The sequence below is a fragment of the Scyliorhinus torazame genome, chromosome 29, assembly GCF_047496885.1.
Source record: "Scyliorhinus torazame isolate Kashiwa2021f chromosome 29, sScyTor2.1, whole genome shotgun sequence".
Taxonomy (NCBI): Eukaryota; Metazoa; Chordata; class Chondrichthyes; order Carcharhiniformes; family Scyliorhinidae; genus Scyliorhinus; species Scyliorhinus torazame.
In genome coordinates, this window is record NC_092735.1 from 35,822,886 (window position 1) to 35,848,783 (window position 25,898).

Consider the following 25,898-nt stretch of genomic DNA (forward strand, 5'->3'; position numbering starts at 1 on the left):
ATGACTAATGGTGTTCCGCAGGGATCAGTGCTGGGACCTTTGCTGTTCATAGTATATATAAATGATTTGGAGGAAAATGTAACTGGTCTGATTAGTAAATTTGCGGACGACACAAAGGTTGGTGGAATTGCAGATAGCGATGAGGACTGACAAAGGATACAGCAGGATTTAGATCGTCTGGAGACTTGGGCGGAGAGATGGCAGATGGAGTTTAATCCGGACAAATGTGAGCTAATGCATTTTGGAAGGTCTAATACAGGTAGAGAATATACAGTGAATGGTAGAACCCTCAAGAGTATTGACAGTCAGAGAGATCTAGGTGTACAGGTCCACAGGTCACTGAAAGGGGCAACACAGGTGGAGAAGGCAGTCAAGAAGGCATACGGCATGCTTGCCTTCATTGGCCAGGGCACTGAGTATAAGAATTGGCAAGTCATGTTGCAGCTGTATAGAACCTTAGGCCACACTTGGAGTATAGTGTTCAATTCTGGTCGCCACACTACCAGAAGGATGTGGAGGCTTTAGAGAGGGTGCAGAAGAGATTTACCAGGATGTTGCCTGGTATGGAGGGCATTAGCTATGAGGAGAGGTAGAATAAACTCGGATTGTTCTCACTGGAACTACGGAGGTTGAGGGGCGACCTGATAGAGGTCTACAAAATTATGAGGGGCATAGACAGAGTGGATAGTCAGAGACTTTTTCCCAGGGTAGAGGGGTCAATTACTAGGAGGCATAGGTTTAAGGTGCGAGGGGCAAGGTTTAGAGGAGATGTGCGAGGCAGGTTTTTTACACAGTGGGTGGTGGGTGCCTGGAACTCGCTGCCAGAGGAGGTGGTGGAAGCAGGGACGATAATGAGGTTTAAGGGGCATCTTGACAAAGACATGAATAGGATGGGAATAGAGGGATACGGACCCAGGAAGTGTAGAAGATTTTATTTTCGACGGGCAGCATGGTCGGCACGGGCTTGGAGGGCCGAAGGGCCTGTTCCTGTGCCATACTTTTCTTTGTTCTTTGACTGAAGGATCAATAAGCAGAGGCACAGATTTAAAGTGATTATCAGAAGAATGAGAGCAAAGCAATTCTTTCGACAATAAATGATCAGGAATTTGGAGCGAATTGGCTGGTGAAGAATATTGCTCCGAGATGCAGCTTTCAAAAATGGAATTTGATTGATAATTGAAGGAGGAAAATGGAAGGATGTGGGAAGAGAGTTGGGGGTGGGGGAGTGGGACTAACTGGGTTGCCCCTGGAAAGAGCTGGCACAGACTGAATGGCCTTCCTTGCGCTGTCCTACTCTATAATTCCGTGAGGGAAACCGGATGGTCTTTTTGCGTCTCGTAATTCTAACGTGCCCAACGGAACAAGGAGGCCTCTGTCCTAATGGTCTCCCTGGTGAACGGATTGTGCGTCAATCCTTAATTGCAGCGACATGGAGAGAGCGACATTGACAAATTGGCCAAGGTAGCTGGCTGTTCCACGTGTTAACCGAGTTGCATTGTCCTCTTCGCAGAGCCTGTGTTTCCGAATTCAGAAGATGGTGGAAATTTACAAGCCGGACTGGTGTGACACTCGGGCGAATTGGTCAGTTTACTTGTTCTCCCCCCAGAATAGGTAAGAATGTGGAATACGGCAAAGGGACGATTTGGTAACCAATTTCTGCGTTGAGCAATGAAGCAGGATTTTCTGATGTGACTTTCTCGTCGGGACTCTGCTGGATACATTCCAGGGTTTAAGGGCGGGGTTCTCCGGGATCCCCGCAGCGGAAGGGGCTCGCTGCTGGCAGCCGGCGCCACCCCAGAGTCCCGCCAAAGCTGACACCGATTCGTCTTCCTTGCCCGTGTGACCGCCGGGGGGAGCCGAGGCAGGGGTCTGGAAGATCCCGCCGACAGGAAGGGCTGGAGAATTCCACCCGGAGAAGCCTAAAGGATTTGCTAGGCGGCAGAGAGAGACTCTATCTCCTCCAGTGGGGTCAGAGTCCAGAGCAAAGGGAGAGGAACCTTAAAATTGGTGCCGGGGTGATGCCGGGAATCACCTCTTCTCTCTGCCCCCCAAAAAGCTGCTGAAGTTGGGGATCAATTGAAAGTTTTGAAACTGAAATTGATGGATTTGTATTGGGCAACTAAGTTAAGGATCTAAAACCAAGATGAGGAGATGAATAAGCCACCATTCAATTGAATGGGGGAACACACTCGATGGGCCGAATGACCTCTTTCCCTGCTTCTCAGTGATTGGTAGGAATTCAGCACAAGACCCAGCCCCTCCAAAGGTCATGGGGTCAAGACCATAAGACATAGGAGCAGAATTAGGCCACTCGGCCCATCGAGTCTGCTCCGCCATTCAATCATGGCTGATACGTTTTTCATCCCCATTCTCCTGCCTTCCCCCCATAACCCCTGATCCCCTAATTAATCAAGAACCTAACTATCTCTATTTTAAAGACACTCAGTGATTTGGCCTCCACAGCCTTCTGCGCCAAAGAGTGTGGTGATCTCTATATGTGCATGTACACAAGGGGTTAATGTGTAATCAGTAGCACCACATGATCACTAGAGGGCAGCACCAACAGGGGTATAAAAGGCAGCCACATTGGGTCTCTCCCTCTCTCTTGGGTGCACTGTGATCAAAGCAACAGCAGACCAGTGGAGTTACGTATTGTTGCCATAGTTAGATCTTGTTAACCTTATCACTAGTATCAAAGTTAAAGTAAAGAACTCATGTAAATATTGTTGTAGTTACTCAATAAACCTTTTGTTACTACTGGAAGAGTTTGAATCTTCTTCATCGGGATTCAGAATACCTCATCACTAACCAAGGATTGAGTAGCACATGTTACCTACCACACAGGTAACAAAACAAAGAGTTCCACAGATTCACCACCCTCTGGCTGAAGAAATTCCTCCTCATCTCTGTTTTAAAGGATCGTCCCTTTAGTCTGAGATTGTGTCCTCTGGTTCTAGATTTTCCTATAAATTGAAACAGCCTCTCCACATCCACTCTATCCAGGCCTCGCAGTATCCGTAAGTTTCAATAAGATCCCCCCTCATCCTTCTAAACTCCAACGAGTACAGGCCCAGAGTCCTCAACTCTTCCTCATACGACAAGCTCTTCATTCCAGGGATCATTCTTGTGAACCTTCTCTGGACCCTTTCCAAGGCCAGCACATCCTTTTAAAAGGACAGTTGCTTAATTTAGAAAGTCAGGGCAGATACCAATGCCTTGTGTGGAATGTCCGTCTTTTCCAGGAAGCAGGGGGATCTCCTTTGCACCGCCAGTTTGGAGTTGGGAGTGTTGGGTTCTCCCCTGTCGTCTAGAAAGTTAAGATGTCTCCATGATGAGGGGAGCAAAGCTTAAGGTAAACGTAAAAATGAATCTCTGTTGCACACAAATGCACACATAAACATTTGAGATAGGAGCAGGTGAAGGCCACTCGGCCCCTTGAGTCAGCCCACCGGTCAAAAAAATTGTGGCTCATCTGATTGTAACCTCGCCCCCCCCCCCCCCGCCCCGGATAACCCGTCACCCCCGCCCCCCCGTTAATCCAGAATCTATCTAGCTTTTGCTTAAAAATATTCAAGGACTCTGCTTCCATTGCCTTTTGAGGCAAAGAGTTCCAGAGATTCGCCACCCTCATGAAGAAAAGATTTCTTTACATCTCTGTCTTAAACGAGTGACCCCTTTATTTTCAACAGTGACCCCCTGGTTCTAGATTCTCCCACAAGAGGAAATATCCTCTCCACATCCACCCTGTCGATACCCCTCAGGATCTTGTATGTCGCAATCGAGTCACCTCTCACTCCTCTAAACCCCAGCGAAGACAAACCCAACCTGTCCAACCTTGTCTCATGAGAGGATGAAGGTGTGTGAAGGGGGCCTCAGCCATGATCCAAGTCTGGAATGACGATGCAGCTGATTCACCGTGGCTGAGGGTTCGTGCACCAGGAGAGGCAGGAATTCTCGGTGTCACAAATCCCAGGGTTGAACACGTCTCCAGTAAGTTTGAGTAGTGGTGTACATTTCTCTTTCTGACAAAAACCTGCCCAGAAACACCGGCGTCTCTTTCACTTTCAGACTGTGCATTTCCACCGCTGCCTGTCTTCATCTTAGATTTGTGTGGGTTTTCCTTTGTCACTGCTGTAGAATGTCAGCTGTTTTCTCTTGCTTGTTGCCTGGTGACTCCTTCCGATTCGGGCACGTCCGCAGAGGGTAGGGAATCGGTGACCCTGGGCGGGATTCTCCGTGGCCCGATGCCGAGATCCCATAATCGGCAATCGGGCGGGGAATCCCTTTTGACGGATGTTTTTGGAAGCTCCGCCCTTCCAAAATGGCGTTATTGGGGAATACGGCGCACACCGTTGGGATGGCCTCAGGACGTCACCTGAAGGCCCTCCCCCGAAGCTACAGCACCGCCACAGTCCCGGGGGGGGGGGGGGCTTCAGCTGGGGTTGGTGATTGGGGGGGGGGGGGGTACAGAGGGTCCGTAAGCAGCCGGCGCCATGTTGCACGGCCCGACCACAGCAGGTCGCCGCAGTGTGCATGCGCGGCCACGGATCCAGCAATTCTCCAGCCGTTTATGTCGGGAACGGCGGACGTTTTTTACGGGGCGCGGCTGCCAGCCCTCCACTGGGTGGAGCATCGGTGCGGGGGGCGGCGCTGACGTTTTCATCCTAAATCTAGACACATCTTTCGGACCTAGTCTCAAAATCGGAGAATCCAGCTCCCTGTGCCTGATAACCTCTGCACTTTGAGCTTTCCTGAGTGACCATTCCAATGTTATCTTCTTCTGTTGCCTGATTAGATTCCGGCTGATGTGTCAGATGATCATTGCCCACAAGCTCTTCGATTATATCGTCTTGGCATTAATTTTCCTAAACTGCATCACTGTTGCGTTGGAGCGACCCGACATTGGCCAGGGAAGCACAGTAAGCGACCTTTCCACTTTCACCTCTCTGACTATAGAACAAAGAGAGCCAGCTTTGCTAATACGTCCCTCATGACTTCAGCCTGCAATTAAAGGATTTATTAACTGTAGTAATGTTGCACTGCTGGAGACGTGGCAGTCCATTTGCACATAGCAAGTTCCTATATATATTTAACACTTGATAATGATCAGATCTTCTGTTTTGGGACGTTGCTTGATGAACCAATGTTGGCCGGGGCAGGAAGTTTTCACCTTTATGTGACATGAAACCATCAAAACTGTGAGGTCCAGGGCTTCCCAAACTGTGGACTGTGGCCCCAAGTGGGGTCGCCATATCCGAGGCAGCAATGGCCGCCATAGAACTTGAACCTATTTCTGACAGTTGTTAGGTCCCTTTAAATCCTGGACTGCCTTTACTTCAACATCACAAAATGAAATCCAGCTCACACAGTTAAGCTGTTTGTTGGGATCTCGCTGTGCACAGATTGACTGCCACGGCCAAACAGCAACTTCATTGAATGCAAAGAGATTTGAGACATGAAAGGCCCAATATTTATGAGGTGGTGGTATAGTGATATTGTCACCGGATCAAAGACCCAGTGTAATGCTGTGGGGAACCCGGGTTCAAATACCACCGCTGCAGGTGGTGAAATTTGAATCTAACGAAAATCTGGAATTGCAACTCTAATGATGACCATGAAACCATTGTCGATAGTCGTAAAAACCCAGTCGGTTCACTAATGCACTTTCGGGTCGGAAATCTGCCATCCTTACCCAGTCTGGCCTACATGTGCCTCCAGACCCACAGCAATGTGGTTGACTCTCTAAATGCCCTCAATTAGCTCTGGTAGCAGATGATATTTTAACTGTTGCTTTTTTTACAACGCTGCCTCTTTGTTCTGAAGTGCGTCTTAGAAAGAGCAAGGGCTGCCCCCACGGCTGCTCCTTCCAGAAAGCATTTGAGAACAAAGATGCCGCCTTGTAAAAGAGAAACTGCGGTTAGGAAAACACCTGCTCCCCTGAATTAATGGATCTCTACAGAGCTTTATAAATAAAGAGTCCAAATATCCCCTTTGAAACTGCCTGGACCTGTCAATCAAAAATCTTTCAATAGGCAATCGTGTGTGAAATTGAATCTAAACAATGGAGTTCAAAGCTTTCAGCCTTCTAGGCATACACACAGGCTTCTATGGTTTAAAGGGCAATTAAATTGACTGTGGGACTTCAAAGGTTTCCACCACTTTAAAGGGATTACTCAATTTTCATCTCACGGACCTTTGAACTTGGCATACTGATAGACTTTTTAAAGGGTTTATAGGTACAGCTGGGATCATTTTCACTTTATTATGAGAGATGTGTATTTCTGAGATACTGACTGACTTTTCAAAGGAGTTAGGGGTACAGATGGGATTGCTTTTAGGGACTAAGTGACTGTTTAATGGGTTTAAATGCTGCAGATGGGGAGAGCAACTAACCGAACCTCATTCCAGGAGAGACCCTCGGCCTGAGCCCTTCCAGCCCAGCACAGTCCCATCTGACCCCCCTCCCAGCCGGCTAGTCAATTGGCTGTCCTGCCCGTCAATTAGATGTTAAACAGCTGTAATGTGCTATTTGCATGTTCCTGTCGGGTTATGGTGAGAAGCCTGGTGGGGACATCAGCCATTGTGGCTGACACGAATCCCCATTTTGGCCCGACGCAGGATGCAGCGGGCCATCACGAATCCCGTGGCTGGCAGGCGGCCCCAGAGATTCCCGGCTCTTGTGTTAGACCTTGCTCCAGGACCGAGGTTAATAGTCCAGATAACGGAGCGAGATTTCAGAGCGGCTGTTTTATACTTGTCCAGGCGGATGTAAAAGACCCTCCCCCACTCCCCCAGGATAATTCGAACTGCAGCGGAGTTCTCCCCAGCGACTAACATCCGTCCTTCAGTCAACATGGCAATAAGCAGCTTACCGGCTCATTTTTCTTTTATCTCCTTTCCAGGGTGTGATTTAACATTTACCTGAAGGAGAGCGATTCATGTGAAAAGTTATATTTACCCAGTCATGCAGAAGGAACCAATTTCTTTCACTCAGTTTTCCATTACTAGCCGACAGATTAACTTTTTAAATCTTTATTAGTGTCACAAGTAGGCTTACATTAACACTGCAATGAAGTTACTGTGAAAATCCCCTAGTCTCCACACTCCGGCGCCTGTTCGGGTACGCAGAGGGAGAATTCAGAATGTCCAATTCACCTAACAGGCACGTCTTTCGGGACTTGTGGGAGGAAACCGGAGCACCCGGAGGAAACCCACGCAGACACGGAGAGAACGTGCAGACTCCGCACAGACAGTGACCCAAGCCGGGAATTGAACCTGGGACCCTGCTAATTTTCTACTGGCCCATCAATGGTCAACTGGTTAACTTTTGTACGTTGTTTGTGCCGGACTTTGTTTTTGCAGGAAAGGATCTTCCTCAGTGTCTCCAACTATTTCTTCACGGCTATCTTCGTGGCAGAGATGACTCTCAAGGTAAGTGGCACTCAAAGGGAATAGAAATCCAGGAGTGAAGGCGTGCTTTTCAAAACTCGCCCATTTGCCCAAACTGCATTGCTGCCAGTATGGAGGTCCTGTGGCACAGCAGGGGGTAGCATCCCTGTCTTCGGGGCTAGAAGTTCTGGGTTCGAATCCCATCCAGGACTTGATGGCCACCTTCATTAGGCAGCCAGATGGGATCATTATTAACCTGTGGGTACTTCCAGTACGCCCGTGGCACGTGGTGAGGCAGAGAGTGATTCCTGGTCAACCGTGCTTGATGCATGGTGGCACCCCTCAATGAAATTAAATGAAATGAAAATCGTTTATTGTCACAAGTAGGCTTCACTGAAGTTACTGTGAAAAGCCCCTAGTCGCCACATTCCGGCGCCTGTTCAGGAAGGCTGGCACGGGAATTGAACCGTGCTGCTGGCCTGCCTTGGTCTGCTTTCAAAACCAGCAATTTAGCCCTGTGCTAAACCAGCCTCGCTAATAATAATCTTATTATTGTCACAAGCAGGCTTACATTAACACTGCAATGAAGTTACTGTGAAAATCCCCTCGTCGCCACATTCCGGCACTTATTCGGGTACACTGAGGGAGAATTCAGAATGTCCAATTCACCTAAGCAGGGAATCGTACCTGGGACCTTGGTGCTGTGAAGCAACCGTGCTGACCACTGTGCTACCATGCCGTCCTGTAAACCTCTGACTTCAGGAAACACCAACTATGGAATACGCTTGCTCGCTCTCTCTGTCTCGCGCATCTCTCCACATGGGAAGCCTTCAAAGTCGTTGCGCCAGCCCATAATAACAGCAGTACTGATGTGACGTTGGGGGGGGGGGGGGGGGGGGGGGGGGGTGGAAATCAGTTGGAGAGAATCCTTCTTTAAATGGGATTATTAAACTGACAATCCCACCATGCACGATATTGATCTGTGCGGAATGGATTCCAGAATGCCGTATCGATGTGTGAATTGGAAACAGACGGGAGAGCTCCATGCTGTGAACTTGTCGAGACAGATGGGGTGGAACTGTAAATGGAATATCCACAGATCCTTCAGGGTGATTAGACTTGCTAAACAGGATATTAGAAACCCAATCTGCCAGCAAATCAAAAAGGATCATCTTTCACACAGGAGTGAGGACCCTGAATTAAAGGGTCAACTCCAAATGTTGCAGACTGCCAGATGTCGTTACCCTCCCACATGTCTGTATTTCCATTCAACCCCTTCGTATCTCCTATTTAATGTGTCAGCTTGACATTCACCAGAGTCTGCACACATTGGCTAATTGGGGAGGACTCGGGCCTCCTCAGCCAGAGGGTCATGTGTTTTGAGTGTTCCTTTCCACAGTCTGGAGTTTAGTTGCTGATGTTTCTGTATCAGTGTTTCCAGCTTTCGTATAGTAATGATAATAACAATCTTTATTAGTGTCACAGGGCTGTTTAGCACAGGGCTAAATCGCTGGCTTTTAAAGCAGACCAAGGCAGGCCAGCAGCACGGTTCGATTCCCGTAACAGCCTCCCCGAACAGGCGCTGGAATGTGGCGACTGGGGCCTTTTCACAGTAACTTCATTTGAAGCCTACTTGTGACAATAAGCGATTTTCATTTCATTCATTTCAAGCAGGCTTACATTAACACTGCAATGAAGTTACTGTGAAAAGCCCCTAGTCGCCACATTCCGGCGCCTGTCCGGGTACACAGAGGGTGAATTCAGAATGTCCAATTCACCTAACAGGCACGTCTTTCGGGACTTGTGGGAGGAAACCGGAGCGCCCGGAGGAAACCCACGCAGACACGGGGAGAACGTGCAGACTCCGCACAGACAGTGACCCAAGCCGGGAATCGAACCCGGGATGCTGGTGCTCTGGTGCTGTGAAGTAACAAAGTAACAGTGCTAACCACTGCACTACTGTGAAGCCCATATCTCGCGCTGGATCCTTATCACCTAGTTAGAAGAATGTTGTTCAAATGCATTGAGAAATCGGACGTTAATATTGCAAACGTTACTTTCTCAAAGAAAGATCTTACATTTATAGAGGATCTTTCACAACCTTCAATGTAGTTTCTGATGTGGAGTTGCAGTCACAGTGGGTGGGATTAGGTGGGGATTCGCCCCTCCTCCCCCCCCCCCTCCCCGTGTCAGCGTGGGATTCCTCCGAGAGCTCCGGTTTCCTCCCACCGTCCAAAGATGTGCAGGTTAGGTAGATTAGCCGTGCTAAATTGCCCTTAGTGTCCAAAAAGGTTAGGTGGGGTTACAGGGATAGGGTGGAAGCGGGGGCTTAAGCGGGGTGCTCTTTCCAAGGGCCGGTGTGGACTCGATGGGTCGAATGGCTATCTTCTGCGTTGTAAATTCTAAGATCCCGCCGGTGGGAACAACTGGGAAATTTTGGCCGCAATGTGGAAAAGCGGGGACCAAATTACACACAACAATATTCCACGAAAATACCGGAATAATGACCAGATAGTTTATTTTGATCAATGATCTGATTTGTGGGATAAATATTGGTCCCAGGCCCCAGGGATAAATCCCAGCTCATTCTCCAATAGTGGCAATGGATTCTATCAGCCCCCACCCCCCCCACCCCCAGCCGACAGGGTAGCTGGTTTACTGCCCCATCCAAAGCCTCAGAGCGGAGGCCATAACCATGTACCTCCCCTCACTACCCCTCATTTATTTTCTGAATCATGTGATACTTTCTCTTGTCAGGTTGTCTCTCTGGGGTTTTACCTTGGTGATGAAGCATACCTGAGAAGCAGCTGGAACATTCTGGATGGATTTCTGGTCTTCGTCTCCCTCATTGACATCGTCGTGTCCGTGGCTTCGGCGGGCGGGGCGAAGATCTTGGGCATACTCCGGGTGCTAAGGCTTCTTAGGACACTGCGTCCTCTCAGGTAGGAACGAAGAACTTACCAGGCCCGAGCATTGTGTCAGTTGAAAGGAAGAGTAATATGAATGCGAGAATGTTGGGATTTATTGCACTGAATTCCATCAGCAGGAAACTGAGGGGCAGAAGTGTCAACGACTCCTGACCCTTCTCTCATTTCATTTTCCTTCCAATTTCATCCCTTCCTCCTCTTCAGGCTGGAGGATATTGGCCCTTCCACGGGAAAGTTCTGCAACACCAGTTGCAACCATTCAAACACGTGAGTCTAGAGTGTTGACAGGTGATTGAACTATGGGCCTGGTTAACCCAGTCAAGCCTAATCTTCCCCTCGCCTCAGCCTTTCCCAAATGATGAGCTGATTGAGAGCAGGAGGGAAATAAAGCCAAAATGAAATCTCAAACACGCCTCAAACCTGCCCCCTTCTAGATTTAATAGAGACAGATTGGGGGCAGGGGGTGCGTAGAGAGGTTGTGTTTGGGGGTGGTAGTGACCAGTTTTCTCAGAAGATGCTAGTTGATTGACATCTTTGACGAAGGCTGCCCGCACTTCCAAACGGTCTTCATTCTTAACTCATGGATGCTGGATTCCTGGGGCCCTGTGAATCCCAGCAGGTAAAAGGAGGCGAGAAGGGATGGATCCAAAGAACAAAGAACAAAGAAAAGTTCAGCACAGGAACAGGCCCTTCGGCTCCCCAAGACTGCGCCGACCATGCTGCCCGTTTAAACTAAAATCTTCTGTACTTCCAGGGTCCGTACCCCTCTATTTCCATCCTATTCATGTATTTGTCAAGATGCCCCTTAAATGTCACTATCATCCCTGCTTCCACCACCTCCTCTGGCAGCGAGTTCCAGACACAGACTACCCTCTGTGTAAAAAACTTGCCTCGTACATCTCCTCTAAACCTTGCCCCTCGCACCTTAAACCTATGTCCCCTAATAATTGACCCCTCTACCCTGGGAAAAAGGCTCTAACTATCCATTCTGTCTATGCCCCTCATAATTTTGTAGACCTCTATCAGGTCGCCCCTCAACCTCCGTCGTACAAGTGAGAACAAACCGAGTTTATTCAACCTCTCCTCATAGCTAATGCCCTCCATACCAGGCAACATCCTGGTAAATCTCTTCTGCACCCTCTCTAAAGCCTCCACATCCTTCTGGTAGTGTGGTGACCAGAATTGAACATTATCTCCAAGTGTGGCCTAACTAAGGTTCTATACAGCTGCAACATGACGTGCCAATTTTTATACTCAATGCCCCGGCCAATGAAGGCAAGCATGCCGTATGCCTTCTTGACTACCTTCTCCACCTGTGTTGCCCCTTTCAGTGACCTGTGGATCTGTACACCTAGATCTCTCTGACTGTCAATACTCTTGAGGGTTCTACCATTCACTGTATATTCCCTACCTGTATTAGACCTTCCAAAATACATTACCTCAAATTTGTCCGGATTAAACTTCATCTGCTATCTCTCCGCCCAAGTCTCCAAACAATCTAAATCCTGCTGTATCCTCTGACAGTCCTCATCGCTATCCGCAATTCCACCAACCTTTGTGTCGTTGATTCATCAGAGAGGGTATTGCTTGAGGGCTAAACTGACACCCCGCCACTGGTAACAGATTTCCCAATCACCCAGCACAGGTTAGCTGCGTCACATGGCTGCTTTCTACACTGTATAATCAATGTCATTGTACTTTATCTTAAGGTGCATCACCAATGTTGCATCTCCTTCTTCGATTCCCACAGAATAACAATTCCCGAAGACAAACAATCCCAGCTTTTCCAGTCTCTCTCCATGATTGAAGTCGCTCATGTGCATTGGCTCAGGAACAGCTTGTGCGATCATTTTAGACCAATGAATTACATGTACATGGTCTTAGAGAGATTCCTCACTCTTCAGTATCAAACGAATCCCCCGTGGCCTCTCAAGTTGGTGCTGAACACATCTTGTTGTCATTCTTTATTTTGACCGCATAGAAGACAAATGAAAATTCAGGTCTTCACGTCTTCAAGGTCAACAAGTTGTCGAAATATTTTGAGACGTGCAGGTAGTTGTATGTTGTCTACTTGACTTACTGTGCCTTCCCGCTGTCTTAATTATACCCTAGGGTCATTAGCCGAGCGCCTGGTTTGAAGCTGGTTGTTGAAACTCTTATTTCCTCCCTGAAGCCCATTGGGAACATTGTCCTCATTTGCTGCGCTTTCTTCATCATCTTCGGGATCCTTGGAGTCCAGGTGAGACGTCAGAACTGGTTTTCTGAGCTTTGTATCTTGAATTTTACACAGGAAAACTAAGTACAGGCCCACATATTCAGCCCCTCGAGCCTGTCCCAGCATTCAGTTAGATCATGGTGGATTTGTACCTTAACTCCATTGCTCCATACCCCCCCCCCCCCCCCCCCCCCCGGTACCCTCATCCAACAAGGTCCTACTGATAAAATAAAAGCAAAATGCTGCAGATGCTGAAAATCTGAAATATAAAACAGAGAATGCTGGGTAAACTCAGCAGGTCTGGCAACATCGGTGGAAAGAGAGTTAATGTTCCGAGCCCATGTGACTCTTCTGTTGATATAAGTCCTGAAAACTCCAATGGTCTCCCATGGCCTTTTGGGTTGGAAGTTTCCGATTCTCTCTGCCCCTTGGGTAACAAGTAGCTTCCTGATTTCTCTCCCAATTGGTCAAGTTCTAATTTTAAGATTGCGCTTCCCGTTGAGACCATGCGACCTAGGAGCAGAAGCAGGCCATTCGGCCCATCGAGTCGGCTCTGCCATTCAATGAGATCCTGACTGATCTGATGTGATAATCCTCAACTCCACTTTCCCGCCTTATCCCCATCACCCTCGATTCCCTCACTGATTAAAAATCTCTCTCAGGCTTGAACATACTTATCGACCCAGCCTCTACAGCTCTCTGGGGTACAGAATTCCACAGATTCACTCCCCTCCGAGAGAAGAGGTTCCTCCTCATCTCTGTCTTAAATGCCTTACTCTGAGATTACGTCCCTCTTGATTCCTCAGATGATTACAAGCCATGGTGCAGCTACAAAGGCACTGATACTCACATCTCCCATTTTCTTTATTAAGAACATAAGAACATAAGAGCTAGGAGCAGGAGTAGGCCATCTGGCCCCCCGAGCCTGCTCCACCATTCAATGAGATCATGGCTGATCTTTTGTAGACTCAGCTCCACTTTCCGGCCCGAACACCATAACCCTTAATCCCTTTATTCTTCAAAAAACGATCTTATCATTATCTTAAAAACATTTAATGAAGGAGCCTCTACTGCTTCACTGGGCAAGCAATTCCATAGATTCACAACCCTTTGGGTGAAGAAGTTCCTCCTAAACTCAGTCCTAAATCTATTTCCCCTTATTTTGAGGCTATGCCCCCTAGTTCTGCTTTCACCTGCCAGTGGAAACAACCTGCCCGCATCTATCCTATCTATTCCCTTCATAATTTTATATGTTTCTATAAGATCCCCCCTCATCCTTCTAAATTCCAACGAGTACAGTCCCAGTGTACTTAACCTCTCCTCGTAATCCAACCCCTTCAGCTCTGGGATTAACCTAGTGAATCTCCTCTGCACACCCTCCAGTGCCAGTACGTCCTTTCTCAAGTAAGGAGACCAAAACTGAACACAATACTCCAGGTGTGGCCTCACTAACACCTTATACAATTGCAGCATAACCTCCCTAGTCTTAAACTCCATCCCTCTAGCAATGAAGGACAAAATTCCATTTGCCTTCTTAATCACCTGTTGCACCTGTAAACCAACTTTTTGCGACTCATGCACTAGCACACCCCGGTCTCTCTGCACAGCAGCATGTTTTAATATTTTATTATTTGCTGTTATTCCTACCAAAATGGATAACCTCACATTTGTCAACATTGTATTCCATCTGCCAGACCCTAGCCCATTCGCTTAGCCTATCCAAATCCCTCTGCAGACTTCCAGTATCCTCTGAACCTTTTGCTTTACCACTCATCTCAGTGTCGTCTGCAAACTTGGACACATTGCCCTTGGTCCCCAACTCCAAATCATCTATGTAAATTGTGAACAATTGTGGGCCCAACACTGATCCCTGAGGGACACCACTAGCTACTGATTGCCAACCAGAGAAACACCCATTAATCCCCACTCTTTGCTTTCTATTAAATAACCAATCCTCTATCCATGCTACTACTTTCTCCTTAATGCCATGCATCTTTATCTTATGCAGCAACCTTTTGTGTGGCACCTTGTCAAAGGCTTTCTGGAAATCCAGATATGCCACATCCATTGGCTCCCTGTTATCTACCACACTGGTAATGTCGTCCAAAAACTCCACTAAATTAGTTCGGCACGACCTGCCCTTTATGAACCCATGCTGCGTCTGCCCAATGGGGCAATTTCCATCCAGATGCCTCGCTATTTCTTCCTTGAAGATAGATTCCAGCATCTTCCCTACTCCCGAAGTTAAGCTTACTGGCCTATAATTACCCGCTTTCTGCCTACCTCCTTTTTTAAACAGTGGTGTCACGTTTGCTAATTTCCAATCCGCCGGGACCACCCCAGAGTCTAGTGAATTTTGGTAAATTATCACTAGTGCATTTGCAATTTCCCTAGCCCATCTCTTTTAGCACTCTGGGATGCATTCCATCAGGGCCAGGCAACTTGTCTACCTTTAGCCCCATTAGCTTGCCCATCACTACCTCCTTAGTGATAACAATCCTCTCAAGGTCCTCACCTGTCATAGCCTCATTTCTATGTTAGCATGTTATTTGTGTCTTCCACTGTGAAGACTGACCCAAAAAACCTGTTCAGTTCCTCAGCCATTTCCTCATCTCCCATTATTAAATCTCCCTTCTCATCCTCTAAAGGACCAATATTTACCTTAGCCACTCTTTTTTGTTTTATATATTTGTAGAAGCTTTTACTATCTGTTTTTATATTCTGAGCAAGTTTACTCTCATAATCTATCTTGCTCTTCTTTATAACTTTTTTAGTAGCTTTCTGTTGCCCCCAAAAGATTTCCCAGTCATCTAGTCTCCCACTGATCTTTGCTACTTTGTATGCTATTTCCTTCAATTTGATACTATCATAGATTATCATTATCATAGAATTTACAGTGCAGGAGGAGGCCATTCGGCCCATCAAGTCTGCACCGGCTCTTGGAAAGAGCACCCGACCCAAAGTCAACACCTCCATTCTATCCCCATAACCCAGTAACCCCACCCAACACTAAGGGCAATTTTGGACACTAAGGGCAATTTATCATGGCCAATCCACCTAACCTGCACATCTTTGGACTGTGGGAGGAAACCGGAGCACCCGGAGGAAACCCACGCATACACGGGGAGGATGTGCAGACTCCACACAGACAGTGACCCAAGCCGGAATCGAACCTGGGACCCTGGAACTGTGAAGCAATTGTGCTATCCACAATGCTACCGTGCTCCCTTATTTCCTTAGATATCCACGGTCGATTTTCCCTCTTTCTACCGTCCTTCCTTTTTGTTGGTATAAACCTTTGCTGAGCACTTGGAAGGTTCTCCACTGTTCCTCAACTGTTTCACCATAAAGTCTTTGCTCCCAGTCTGCTGTAGCTAGTTCTTCTCTCATCCCATTGCAATCTCCTTTGTTTAAGCACAAAACACTAGTGTTTGATTTTACCTTCTCAACCTCCATCTGTATTTTAAATTCCACCATATTGTGGTCGCTCCTTCCGAGAGGATCCCTAACTATAAGATCCTGAATCAATCCTGTCTCATTACACAGGACCAGATCTAGGACTGCTTGTTCCCTCGTAGGTTCCATTACATACTGTTCTAGGAAACTATCGCGGATACATTCTATAAACTCCCCCTCAAGGCTGCCTTGACCGACCTGGTTAAACCAATCGACATGTAGATTTAAATCCCCCATGATAACTGCTGTACCATTTCCTTTGATGTGGGCCAGCATTTCTTGCCCTTAATCACAGGAGTTTCCACGACCATTTCAGAGGCCTTTAGTAGCTGTGGGTCTGGAACGTGGAGTCACATGTAGGCCAGACCGGGTAAGGACGGCAGATTTCCTTCCCTAAAGGGCATTAGTGAAGCAGATGGGCTTTTACGACAATTGACAATGGTTTCATGGTCATCATTTATTGAATTTGAATTTCATCACATGCCCTGGTGGGATTTGAACCTGGGTCCCCAGAGCATTTCCCTGGGTCCAGTGGCAAAAGCACTGCGCCACCGCCTCCCTCGCTACAAGTGTTTGTTCTCTGAGTGAAGTCTAGATTTTCATATCACCTTTTACAGCAAAAGGTTTAATGCTGACATTGACAGGGAAAAATCAGCAGCCGAGGTGGGGTCCTCGGCAGGTCGTGGACGTAAAGGGTTTCGCAGTGAAACACAATCTCGTTCCAATCTAGGCCTGGATTCTCCGCAGCTCCGCCCCGAAATCGTGTTTGGCGCGGGGGCTGAGAATCAAATTTCACGCCGAAACCGGGCCCGGCACCCGGACCGGTGATTTCCCGGGACCCGAGAATCGGCGTAACCGCGGAGTACGCCGCGCGGCTGGGGGGTCATTGCCAGAGACCAGCCCAAGATCCTCCGCTCCCGACCAGCCGAGTTCCCAACGGCGTGGTTCTGACCACTATTCACTGTTCAGGAAGCTCGCGTGGAGGCTGTGGACTCAGTCTGATGGGGGCGGGGGGATCGGGCACCGGGGGGGGGCCTTATGGATGATTGGGATACAGATCGGGCCTGACGGATCTTTGAGCGCCCGGCTGATCGGGGAGGGGGGCCTACATTTTGAAGCTGCCTGCGCGGTCCGAGTCCGCCCTGGAGCTCGGCGCAGCCGCTGGAGGCCGCCGCTCTGCGCATGCGCGGACTCCAGACCGGAGGTGCGGGGGACCGTATCCGCAGCTAAAGCTGCGTGAATCACTCCAGGTCCCTGCTAGCCCCCTGCAGGTGAGTGAACCGACTAATCTTTTTTATTGGAAACTCGGGAGTAAAACGCCAGCGTTTTTAGGCTGGCATGGGGACAAAGTCCCATTTTGGTAGAATCCAGGCTCTTGTGTCCTCTCACTCATTTTCTGGAGTTGAATGTGAAACTTGATCAAGTGCAAAAGAGCAAAATTCAAAGTAGTGAGTTTCCTTTAATACAACACAAGGGGCGTCATTCTCCGACCCCCCCCGCCGGGTCGGAGAATGGCCGTTGGCCGCCGTGAATCCCGCCCCTGCCCCTGCCGAAGTCTCCGGTACCGGATATTTGGCGGGGACGGGAATCGGGCCGCGCCGGTTGGCGGGACCCCCCGCTCAATTCTCCGGCCCAGATGGGCCGAAGTCCCGCCAAGAAATTGCCTGTCCCGCCGGCGTAAATTAAAGTAGGTATTTACCGGCGGGACAAGGCGGCGTGGGCGGACTACGGGGTCCTGGGGGGGGCGCGGGGCGATCTGGCCCCGGGGGGTGCCCCCACGGTGGCCTGGCCCGCGATCGGGGCCCACCGATCCGCGGGCGGGCCTGTGCCGTGGGGGCACTCTTTCCCTTCCGCCTCCGCCACGGTCTCCACCATGGCGGAGGCGGAAGAGACTCCCTCCACTGTGCATGCGCGGGAAACTGTCAGCGGCCGCTGACGCTCCCGCGCATGCGCCGCCTGGGGATGTCATTTCCGCGGCAGCTGGCGGGGCAACAAAGGCCGTTTCCGCCAGCTGGCGGGGCGGAAATCCCTCCGGTGTCGGCCTAGCCCCTCAATGTTGGGGCTCGGCCCCCAAAGATGCGGAGCATTCCGCACCTTTGGGGTGGCGCGATGCCCGTCTGATTGGCGCCGTTTTGGGCGCCAGTCGGCGGACATCGCGCCGTTGGGGGAGAATTTCGCCCAAGATCTTTACATTTAACCGTCACTTTTTATTTATCTCTGGGATGCCAAGGTCACTGCCAATTTGTCCATCCCAGTTCTCTGGTCCATTCCCTGAGCATCCTGCACCTGAGTGACTTGCCAGGCCACTTCCGAGGGCCTTGACATGTCAACTATTTTGATGTGGATCTGGAGACACATGTAGGCCAGACTGGGTAAGGATGGCAGATTTCCTTCCCTGAAGGCCATTAGTGAACCAGACCGCCTTTTACAGCAATCCCGGAGGCCGTGATCATTATTAATGAGACGAGTGTTTTATTCCAGATTTATCGACTAATCGATTTCTCCAGCTGTGTGGTGGGATATGAACTCATGTCTCTATTATTATTGTCACAATCAGGCTTACATTAACACTGCAATGACGTTACTGTGAAAATCCCCTCGTCGCCACATTCCGGCGTCTGGTCAGGTACACAGAGGGAGAATTCAGAATGTCCGATTCACCTATCGATTTCGGGAGGAAACCGGAGCACCCGGAGGAAACACACGCAGACACGGGGAGAACGTATAGACTCCGCACAGTGATCCAAGCCGGGATTCGAACCTGGGTCCCTGGCGCTGTGACATTACACTCAGCTGAACTACCAAATCACTGCGCCCAAGGGAAATGTCGTCTCTTTTGAAGCGTAGGCCGGAAGTCAGAAGGTGACTCTTGACCCCAGCAATCTACACGTGCGTCTCACTGGTATAAATGAAAGAGTGGAACTTCGAGAGGTCTAAGACTGCGTCCTCTCCTGTTCTCCACCTTGAAGAGTGTGGTGGTGGCGAAGGCTGCTCAGAATATTGGCATGCCCCCTGATGTGATAACGGATGTCTTCAATATTTGTGTCATTAGGTCCGCAAATGTGAATTGATTTGCATCTGTACAACCTTATAGTCTTAGGTCAATGAGTTGGGAAAAACTGCTAATTACATTCACAGCCCCAGCTATGTTTTTTTATACTTGGAACAGAATGACACGATCTTTCTCTCTCTCTCTCTCTCCATTGACCATCTGCACAGATTTATGACCAACATTACGTCCTTGAGGTTTTTTCGGAGTTTCCGCTTCAGTGGGTACGGTCAGCAATGAGGTTCTGGGGCAAAGCTACTTTGATGAAAGATTTGATCGATGCAAAACAGTGGAGGAGAAACATTCGAATGAGATATAAATGATTCTGTTGCGTGGAGTTTGCAGAAACATCAATTACATTGTCATAATGTCCCAAATGTTTCAACAGAGGTGTATTGAATCTTTCGAGGAATGCTAAAACGACAGAGTTCTTAATCTGCGCCACTAGATCTTCTCACGGTTTTGACAGTGGATTTAGTCTCAAGTATTATGTGACCATAAAGGATACCCAGGGGCTGCATTCTCCCAAAATGGAGCTATGTCCCCACGCCGGCGGACAAATGCTGGCGTTTCACTCCCCAGTTTCCTGCAAAAAATAAAAGGCTATTCACTTACCTGCAGGGGGCTGGCAGGGACCCGCGAAGCTTTAGCTGCGGATACGGGCCCCCGCATTTCTGGTTCCAAGTCCGCGCAAGCGCACGGCGGCAGCCTCCAGCGGCCGCACCGAGCGCCACGGCGGATCGGACCACGGACCAACACGCACAATCTAGGCACCCTCCCGATCGGCCGCATGCCGCTGCATCGGATCGAACCGATCGCTACCCCGGCCACCCATAAGGACCCCCCCCCCCCCCCCGCCCATCCCGGTGCTGGATCCCCCCCCGACCCCCACCAGGGCGGCCGCAGACTGAGTCCGCAGCCGCCGCTCGAGAGTCCCGACCGGCCATACCACATTAGTTCCACGCCGGCGGGAACACGGCCGGTCGGGAGCGGAGTATCGCTGGGAGGGCCTCTGGCAATGGCCCCCGTAATTCGCAGACGAGCGATTCTCCGGCACCTGGAGAGTCAGCGGAGCGGCGCCGGACCCGATTCGGTTGGGAACTTTGATTCTCCGCCCACTGCGCCAGACGCGATTTTGGCGCGGGGCGGCAGAGAATCAAGTCTCTGAGCTCTCAAGAAGCGCAATAGTATCTACAGAACATTGAAGGAAAGGCATTAGTATGTCCCCTGCCATTGTAACTATTGGTTTCGGTTCTAATGTACTCATGAGATGTCAGTGCGACATATTAATTTATTAGTCAAAGTCCACGTGAATTCAGTTTGAGAAAGCTTTAATAGACAATTAACAAGAGCCTCTCAGGCCAGTTCTAATTTGAGCAATAATTATAGTTGAGTACAGACTCTAACTCTCACGTTCTCCTTGAATAGTGGATAGCAGGAGCTCTTTATCGTCACTTCATTGCCCGCATCCAGTGACGCTTGTAACTTTGACAGTTCCCTTAAGTCATCAGGTTTTAGCTTGTTAGAGCCCCCCAGCACATTTGGTTTAACTTCACGGGGCCTCATCCATCTCTTTGAGTAAAGAACCAGGTTGCTCAACAAGCTCTGTGGCAGCCACCCTCATCAATATTGTCGAGAATTATTATCCTCTTCGACGTTACACACAAGTCTTGGCTGAAATACTCCCCTGCGCAGCTGGGAAATAGCCTCCTCGATGGTTTGTTCCAGAGGTTGTCTCTGCCTGCATTTCATACAAGTCTCATCGTGGACTGAAATGTAAATTCTCCAAAGACATAAGATTCCCGCAGTTTGGTTAATGTAACTCTGGTGTCTTGGGGTTTCCACTGCAATGGAAGGAAATAAAAAATACCACAAAAACAATCGGCATTTAGTGCAGCACCTTTAAAGTTATAACATTTCTCAAGGCACTTCACGAGCGTGCTTTAAAGCAAGTTTAACACCATGACACGTGAGGCAATAGTAATGCAGATGGCTAAAAACATGGTTTAAAAATAAGCTGAAAGGATTTTCTGTTAAATTTTGAAAGATGGAAGCGATTCACTTTGATCCTCCACGGCAAACTCCGTTCCTGAGCCACCAACTACATCCGTCTTACTGGCAGCTGTCTCAGGCTGAAACACACTTTACAACCTCAACATAATAAATGAACTTCAGGTGAACCTCTGACGCCTTTGCTAAGACTAATCTGCACCATATCTGCACCTTTGCTAAGACATCTCTGCGCCATATCTGTGCATTTTGTAGCCATCTGGGATAGCCACTTCCCGATTACAAAATGGACACTTGGCAAAGATTGCAGGGAAAATGGACAATGCTGAGAAAACAAGCAGGTTCAGGGTGTGTCTGTATATTGGAGCCGCAGCTGCCAGACAAGACCAAAACTGTAGGCCCATTAGCATACTAATGGCCCATCTCCGGGAACAAAAGAGTAACATTTGAGTAACCGATACTAAGGCAGACACCCTGGCGCCAGAGGACACCAGAACAAAGCAGGCCAACGGCCACCTAGGACACGCCCAGCCATGAGGGCACCCACCCCTTTATTGGATGAAATCGATAGGAACGATCGAGAAACGGCCCAATTGATTGGGGCCAAGTTCAAGGTCTGCCCAAAAGTGCGCAAAGCCCCTTTGGGTATAAAAAGGAGCCCCCAAGAGAGAATCGTTCTCACCGAGGAGAGACCTGTCCAACAGCTACACCAGAACAAGTAGGTCCAAGGTCAACGCTCGCTACCAGAAAGGCGACCTTAGCTGTTCCCCTTCACCACTTCGACCCCAGCAGCCTCAGATCCGAACAACGGCCATTGTTCCTCTGACTGAGTCGGCGCCCAAAGCTAAGTATAGGCTTTAGCAGTAGTGATAGTTTAGTCTGTAGTATTTGTGCATGAGTATATTTAACTGTGTGTGTAAATAAATAAGCATTTGACTTTGAACTAACTAACTGGTGTATCGAGTCTTTGATCAGTATTCGGGTTTGAACCTTGTGGCGGTATCGAAAGGTACCTGGCGACTCGAGACCAAACGTAATTAGAATTAAGGAAGGCGACCATATTGACCGCCATATTCAGAGCCAACGAAAGAGCCAAACATTTAGCAACAATTCGCTAAGACATATCTGCACCTTCTCTAAGACATATCTGTGTCATATCTGCTCCTTTGCTGAGACACATCTGTGCCATATCTGTACCTTCTCTGAGACATTTCTGCACCATATCTGCACCTTATCTAAGACATATCTGCACCTTCACTAAGGCACATCTGCACCATATCTAAGACATATCTGCACCTTCACTAAGACACATCTGCACCATATCTGCACCTTCTCTGAGACATTTCTGCGCCATATCTAAGACATATCTGCACCTTCACTAACACACACCTGCACCATATCTGCACCTTATCTAAGACATATCTGCACCTTCACTAAGACACACCTGCACCATATCTGCACCTTATCTAAGACATATCTGCACCATCACTAAGACACATCTGCACCCTATCTGCACCTTCTCTAAGACGGCCCATTTCTACCTTGTCTGGCTCTATCTCAGCCTCAGCCTGTCTGCTTCTGTAACCCTCATCCGTGCCTTTGTAACCTCGAGACTTGACTATTCCAACACGCACAAGGCCGGCCTCTCATAAACTTGAGGCCATCCCTAAAGCTCTGACGACTGTGCCCCAAATCACACAGTCGCTCCTGTGCTTATTGCTCCCGTTCAAGCAACATCCTCCCCTCCCTAAACCTCGCCACCTCTCTACCTCACTTACCTCCTTTATGATGCTCCTTAAAACCTGCCATTAATAGGACTTAGAAGCAGGCCATTCAGCCCCTCAAGTCTGCACCGACCCACTTAAGCCCTCACTTCCACCCTATCCCCACAACCCCTCCTAACCTTTTTGGACACGAAGGGCAATTTATCATGGTCAATCCACCTAACCTGCACGTCTTTGGACTGTGGGAGGAAACCGGAGGACCCGGAGGAAACCCATGCAGACACGGGGAGAACGTGCTGACTCCGCACAGACAGTGACCCAGCGGGGAATCAAACCTGGGACCCTGACACTGTGAAGCCACTGTACTATCCACATGTGCTACCGTGCTGCCCAAGGGTTTGGACCCGAAACATTCCAGCTGGGAGGCAAGAGTGTTATACCCCCACCCCTGCCCTTGCCGCCCCCCCCCCCCCCCCCCCCCCCTCCCCACCCCCAGGCCAGAATTCTGAAGGAGGTTAATGATGAACCTACCTATTATTTTCCAAAATGATTTCTGCCGCAGGACCGGTGGGTGTTGATTTAACACCTTGTCGAAAAGCAACGAGAGAATAAGCTGGGGGTGGGGGGGCCTGTAGATCAGTTCGTCTCACACTGTCAGACTGAGAATTGCTGGAGGGAATCACAAGAAGCTAATATAAGTTAACAGTTGGGAAGGCTACAGGCTGATCCGGGCAGTCAGCATGGATTTATAAAGGGCAGATCATGCTTGACAAATTTAGCTGAGTTCTCTGAGGAAATCAGTCAGCCTGTGGACAAAAGGGGAGGGGGGAGGGCATTGGCACATTTGGGTTTGCAGAAGGAATTTGATAAAGGTGCCAGCGACTAATCCGACAAGGATTTTTTTCTGCCCTCCCTGGTTTATCGTTCCATTCCTTTTCTTGGGGGGGCGGGGGGTCATGTTGCAATCTAGTTGAAAAGTTAATGCTTCTGGTGTCTCTGTGGAGCTGTGGAGAATATACACTAACGGCTGATAGGGCGATGGCATCAATATGCATCTGCAGCTCATCCCTGTGACACACAGGCTGGTTAAATATGCAGATGGCTGTTAAATGCCAAACCTCTGCTCTATTCTTCTGAAACAGTGCCCCTGATAGCTGCGTGGGCAAGCGATCGTTTCCCACAATCGCAGGCTGGCCGACGTACGCTGGCACGGATCAATGGCTTCCGCCAGAAAGCAGCCCAGTGACTCAGTTCGATCCATGTGATTGACATCCCGGGGATCCTCTTATCAGCTTGAGTGACAGTCGCAACCGAGGGGAAGTTGTGAAGTCAGCCAGTGAGAGAGGCAGGGACGTGATCTCTGTGCATCTCCTTGACAGAAAGCTCTGTGTCCAATTTATGTTTCCATCAGACCACACACAATCAGACTGAAGAACAGTGGAGGCAGAGCTAGTCAAAGCACTGAGCAGTAGACATACAGCTCTATAAAGGAATCATATTGCAAACATCTTTCCACTGCGGTAAGGTGGATCTGGTATCATTGTCCAAAAATTATGAAATACATTTTTTTAAATTTAGAGTACCCAATTATATTTTTTCCAATTAAGGGGCAATTTAAATACTAAATAATAAATAATCTTTATTGTCACAAATAGGCTGATATTAACACTGCAACCAAGTTACTGTGAAAAGGCCCTGGGCACCACATTCCGACGCCTGTTCGGGTACACTGAGGGAGAATTCAGAATGGCCAATTTGCCTAACAAGCACATCTTTCTGAACTTGTGGGAGGAAACCGGAGCACCCGGAGGAAACCCACGCAGATACGGGGAGAACATGCAGACTCCGCACAGACAGTGACCCAAGCCGGGAATCGAACCTGGGTCTCTGGCGCTGTGACGCCACAGTGCTAACCACTGTGCTACCATGCCGCCCAATCCATCTATCCTGCACATCTTTGGGTTGTTGGGGGTGAGTCCCACGCAGACACGGGGAGAATGTGCAAACTCCACACGGAAAGTGCCCGGGGCCGAGATCGAACCCGGGGCCTCAGCGCAATGAGGCAGCAGTGCTAACTGTTGCAAGTTTCTGAAAGGGTCAATAGTTTCAGAGGAGGTGTGCAGAGGTAGGTGCATTTAGGCGGAAGCTGGATAAATAGACAAAGGGGAAAGGAATACCCGGTAGAGGTTACTCTGGTGAGGTGAAGAGGGATGGAGGAAGGCCACTTTTGTGAGGGCCACAAAGAATCCAGCACGAGTTTTAAGGATACAAAATAATAACATTTATTCACAGTAACATATATAGAAACAGCAGCAGCAACTTCCCTTGCTGCACACTCCTTCCTGCTGGTTCCAAACTGGCCAGCTTTATTTATACTTGGAGTTTACTTATGGTTTCTCCGCCTCCCTCATTGGGGAAGCTCATGCTCCCACAGGATTGTGGGATTGTCATTAGTCCCCAGCCAATGGTAAGCAGGCAGGTTATAACATCACTCCCCCCCAAAGTCCAAGGAATCCACCGAAGACCCTGGCGAAGGAGGGCGTCGGACGCGTTTTGCCGCAGGCCGGACACCATTTGCACGCGGCGCTGGATCAGGCGGCGTGTAACGAGACGGAGACCGGCGCTTCCGTGGTGAACGGCATAACGGTTGTACATCCACGGCCCATGGACCCGAGGATTCCCCCTCTGATGCGTCCTGTGTCTCCATCTCGGAGTCAGAGTCTGCTGCCTCCATCATGTCAGCGTCTCTATCTCCATTCGGTTCTGTAACGACCTGCGCAGGCTTCGAGTGAGGCACCAGTGGAAGATTGTGAGGACTACCTTCCCTTGTCTCTGGTCTCTGCGGCTGTAGAAATGAGCTCCGGGGGCGGGGAATCTTTGGAGGGGATAGTCTTCTGGACCGAACGTGGTCTACATGTTTGTGCTGGAGACGACCCTGGGCTTGCACCTGGTAAGATATAGGGCCCGTTTGGCGAAAGATTACTCCAGGAACCCACTGGGCGCCACCAGCAAAATCCCGAACTAACACTGGGTCACCGGGCGCAAACTGCCGAATCGGCCGATGCCGAGAAAATCCCTGTCCCTGCCGTTCTTGTGTGTGGCGTACTTTTGCGCCAATGTCCGGGAAA

At 49.2% G+C, this 25,898-nt stretch overlaps 1 protein-coding gene across 1 annotated transcript in view; it reads left to right on the forward strand.

Moving 5' to 3' along the window:
* The window catches only part of cacna1ia (calcium voltage-gated channel subunit alpha1 Ia), a 229,704-nt gene that overhangs the window by 124,380 nt on the left and 79,426 nt on the right, over window positions 1-25,898 (forward strand). Inside the window, 5 exon segments of the mRNA XM_072492567.1 lie at window positions 1,511-1,611; window positions 4,796-4,919; window positions 7,363-7,431; window positions 10,147-10,331; window positions 12,429-12,555. Coding sequence (XP_072348668.1) covers window positions 1,511-1,611; window positions 4,796-4,919; window positions 7,363-7,431; window positions 10,147-10,331; window positions 12,429-12,555 — 606 coding nt within the window.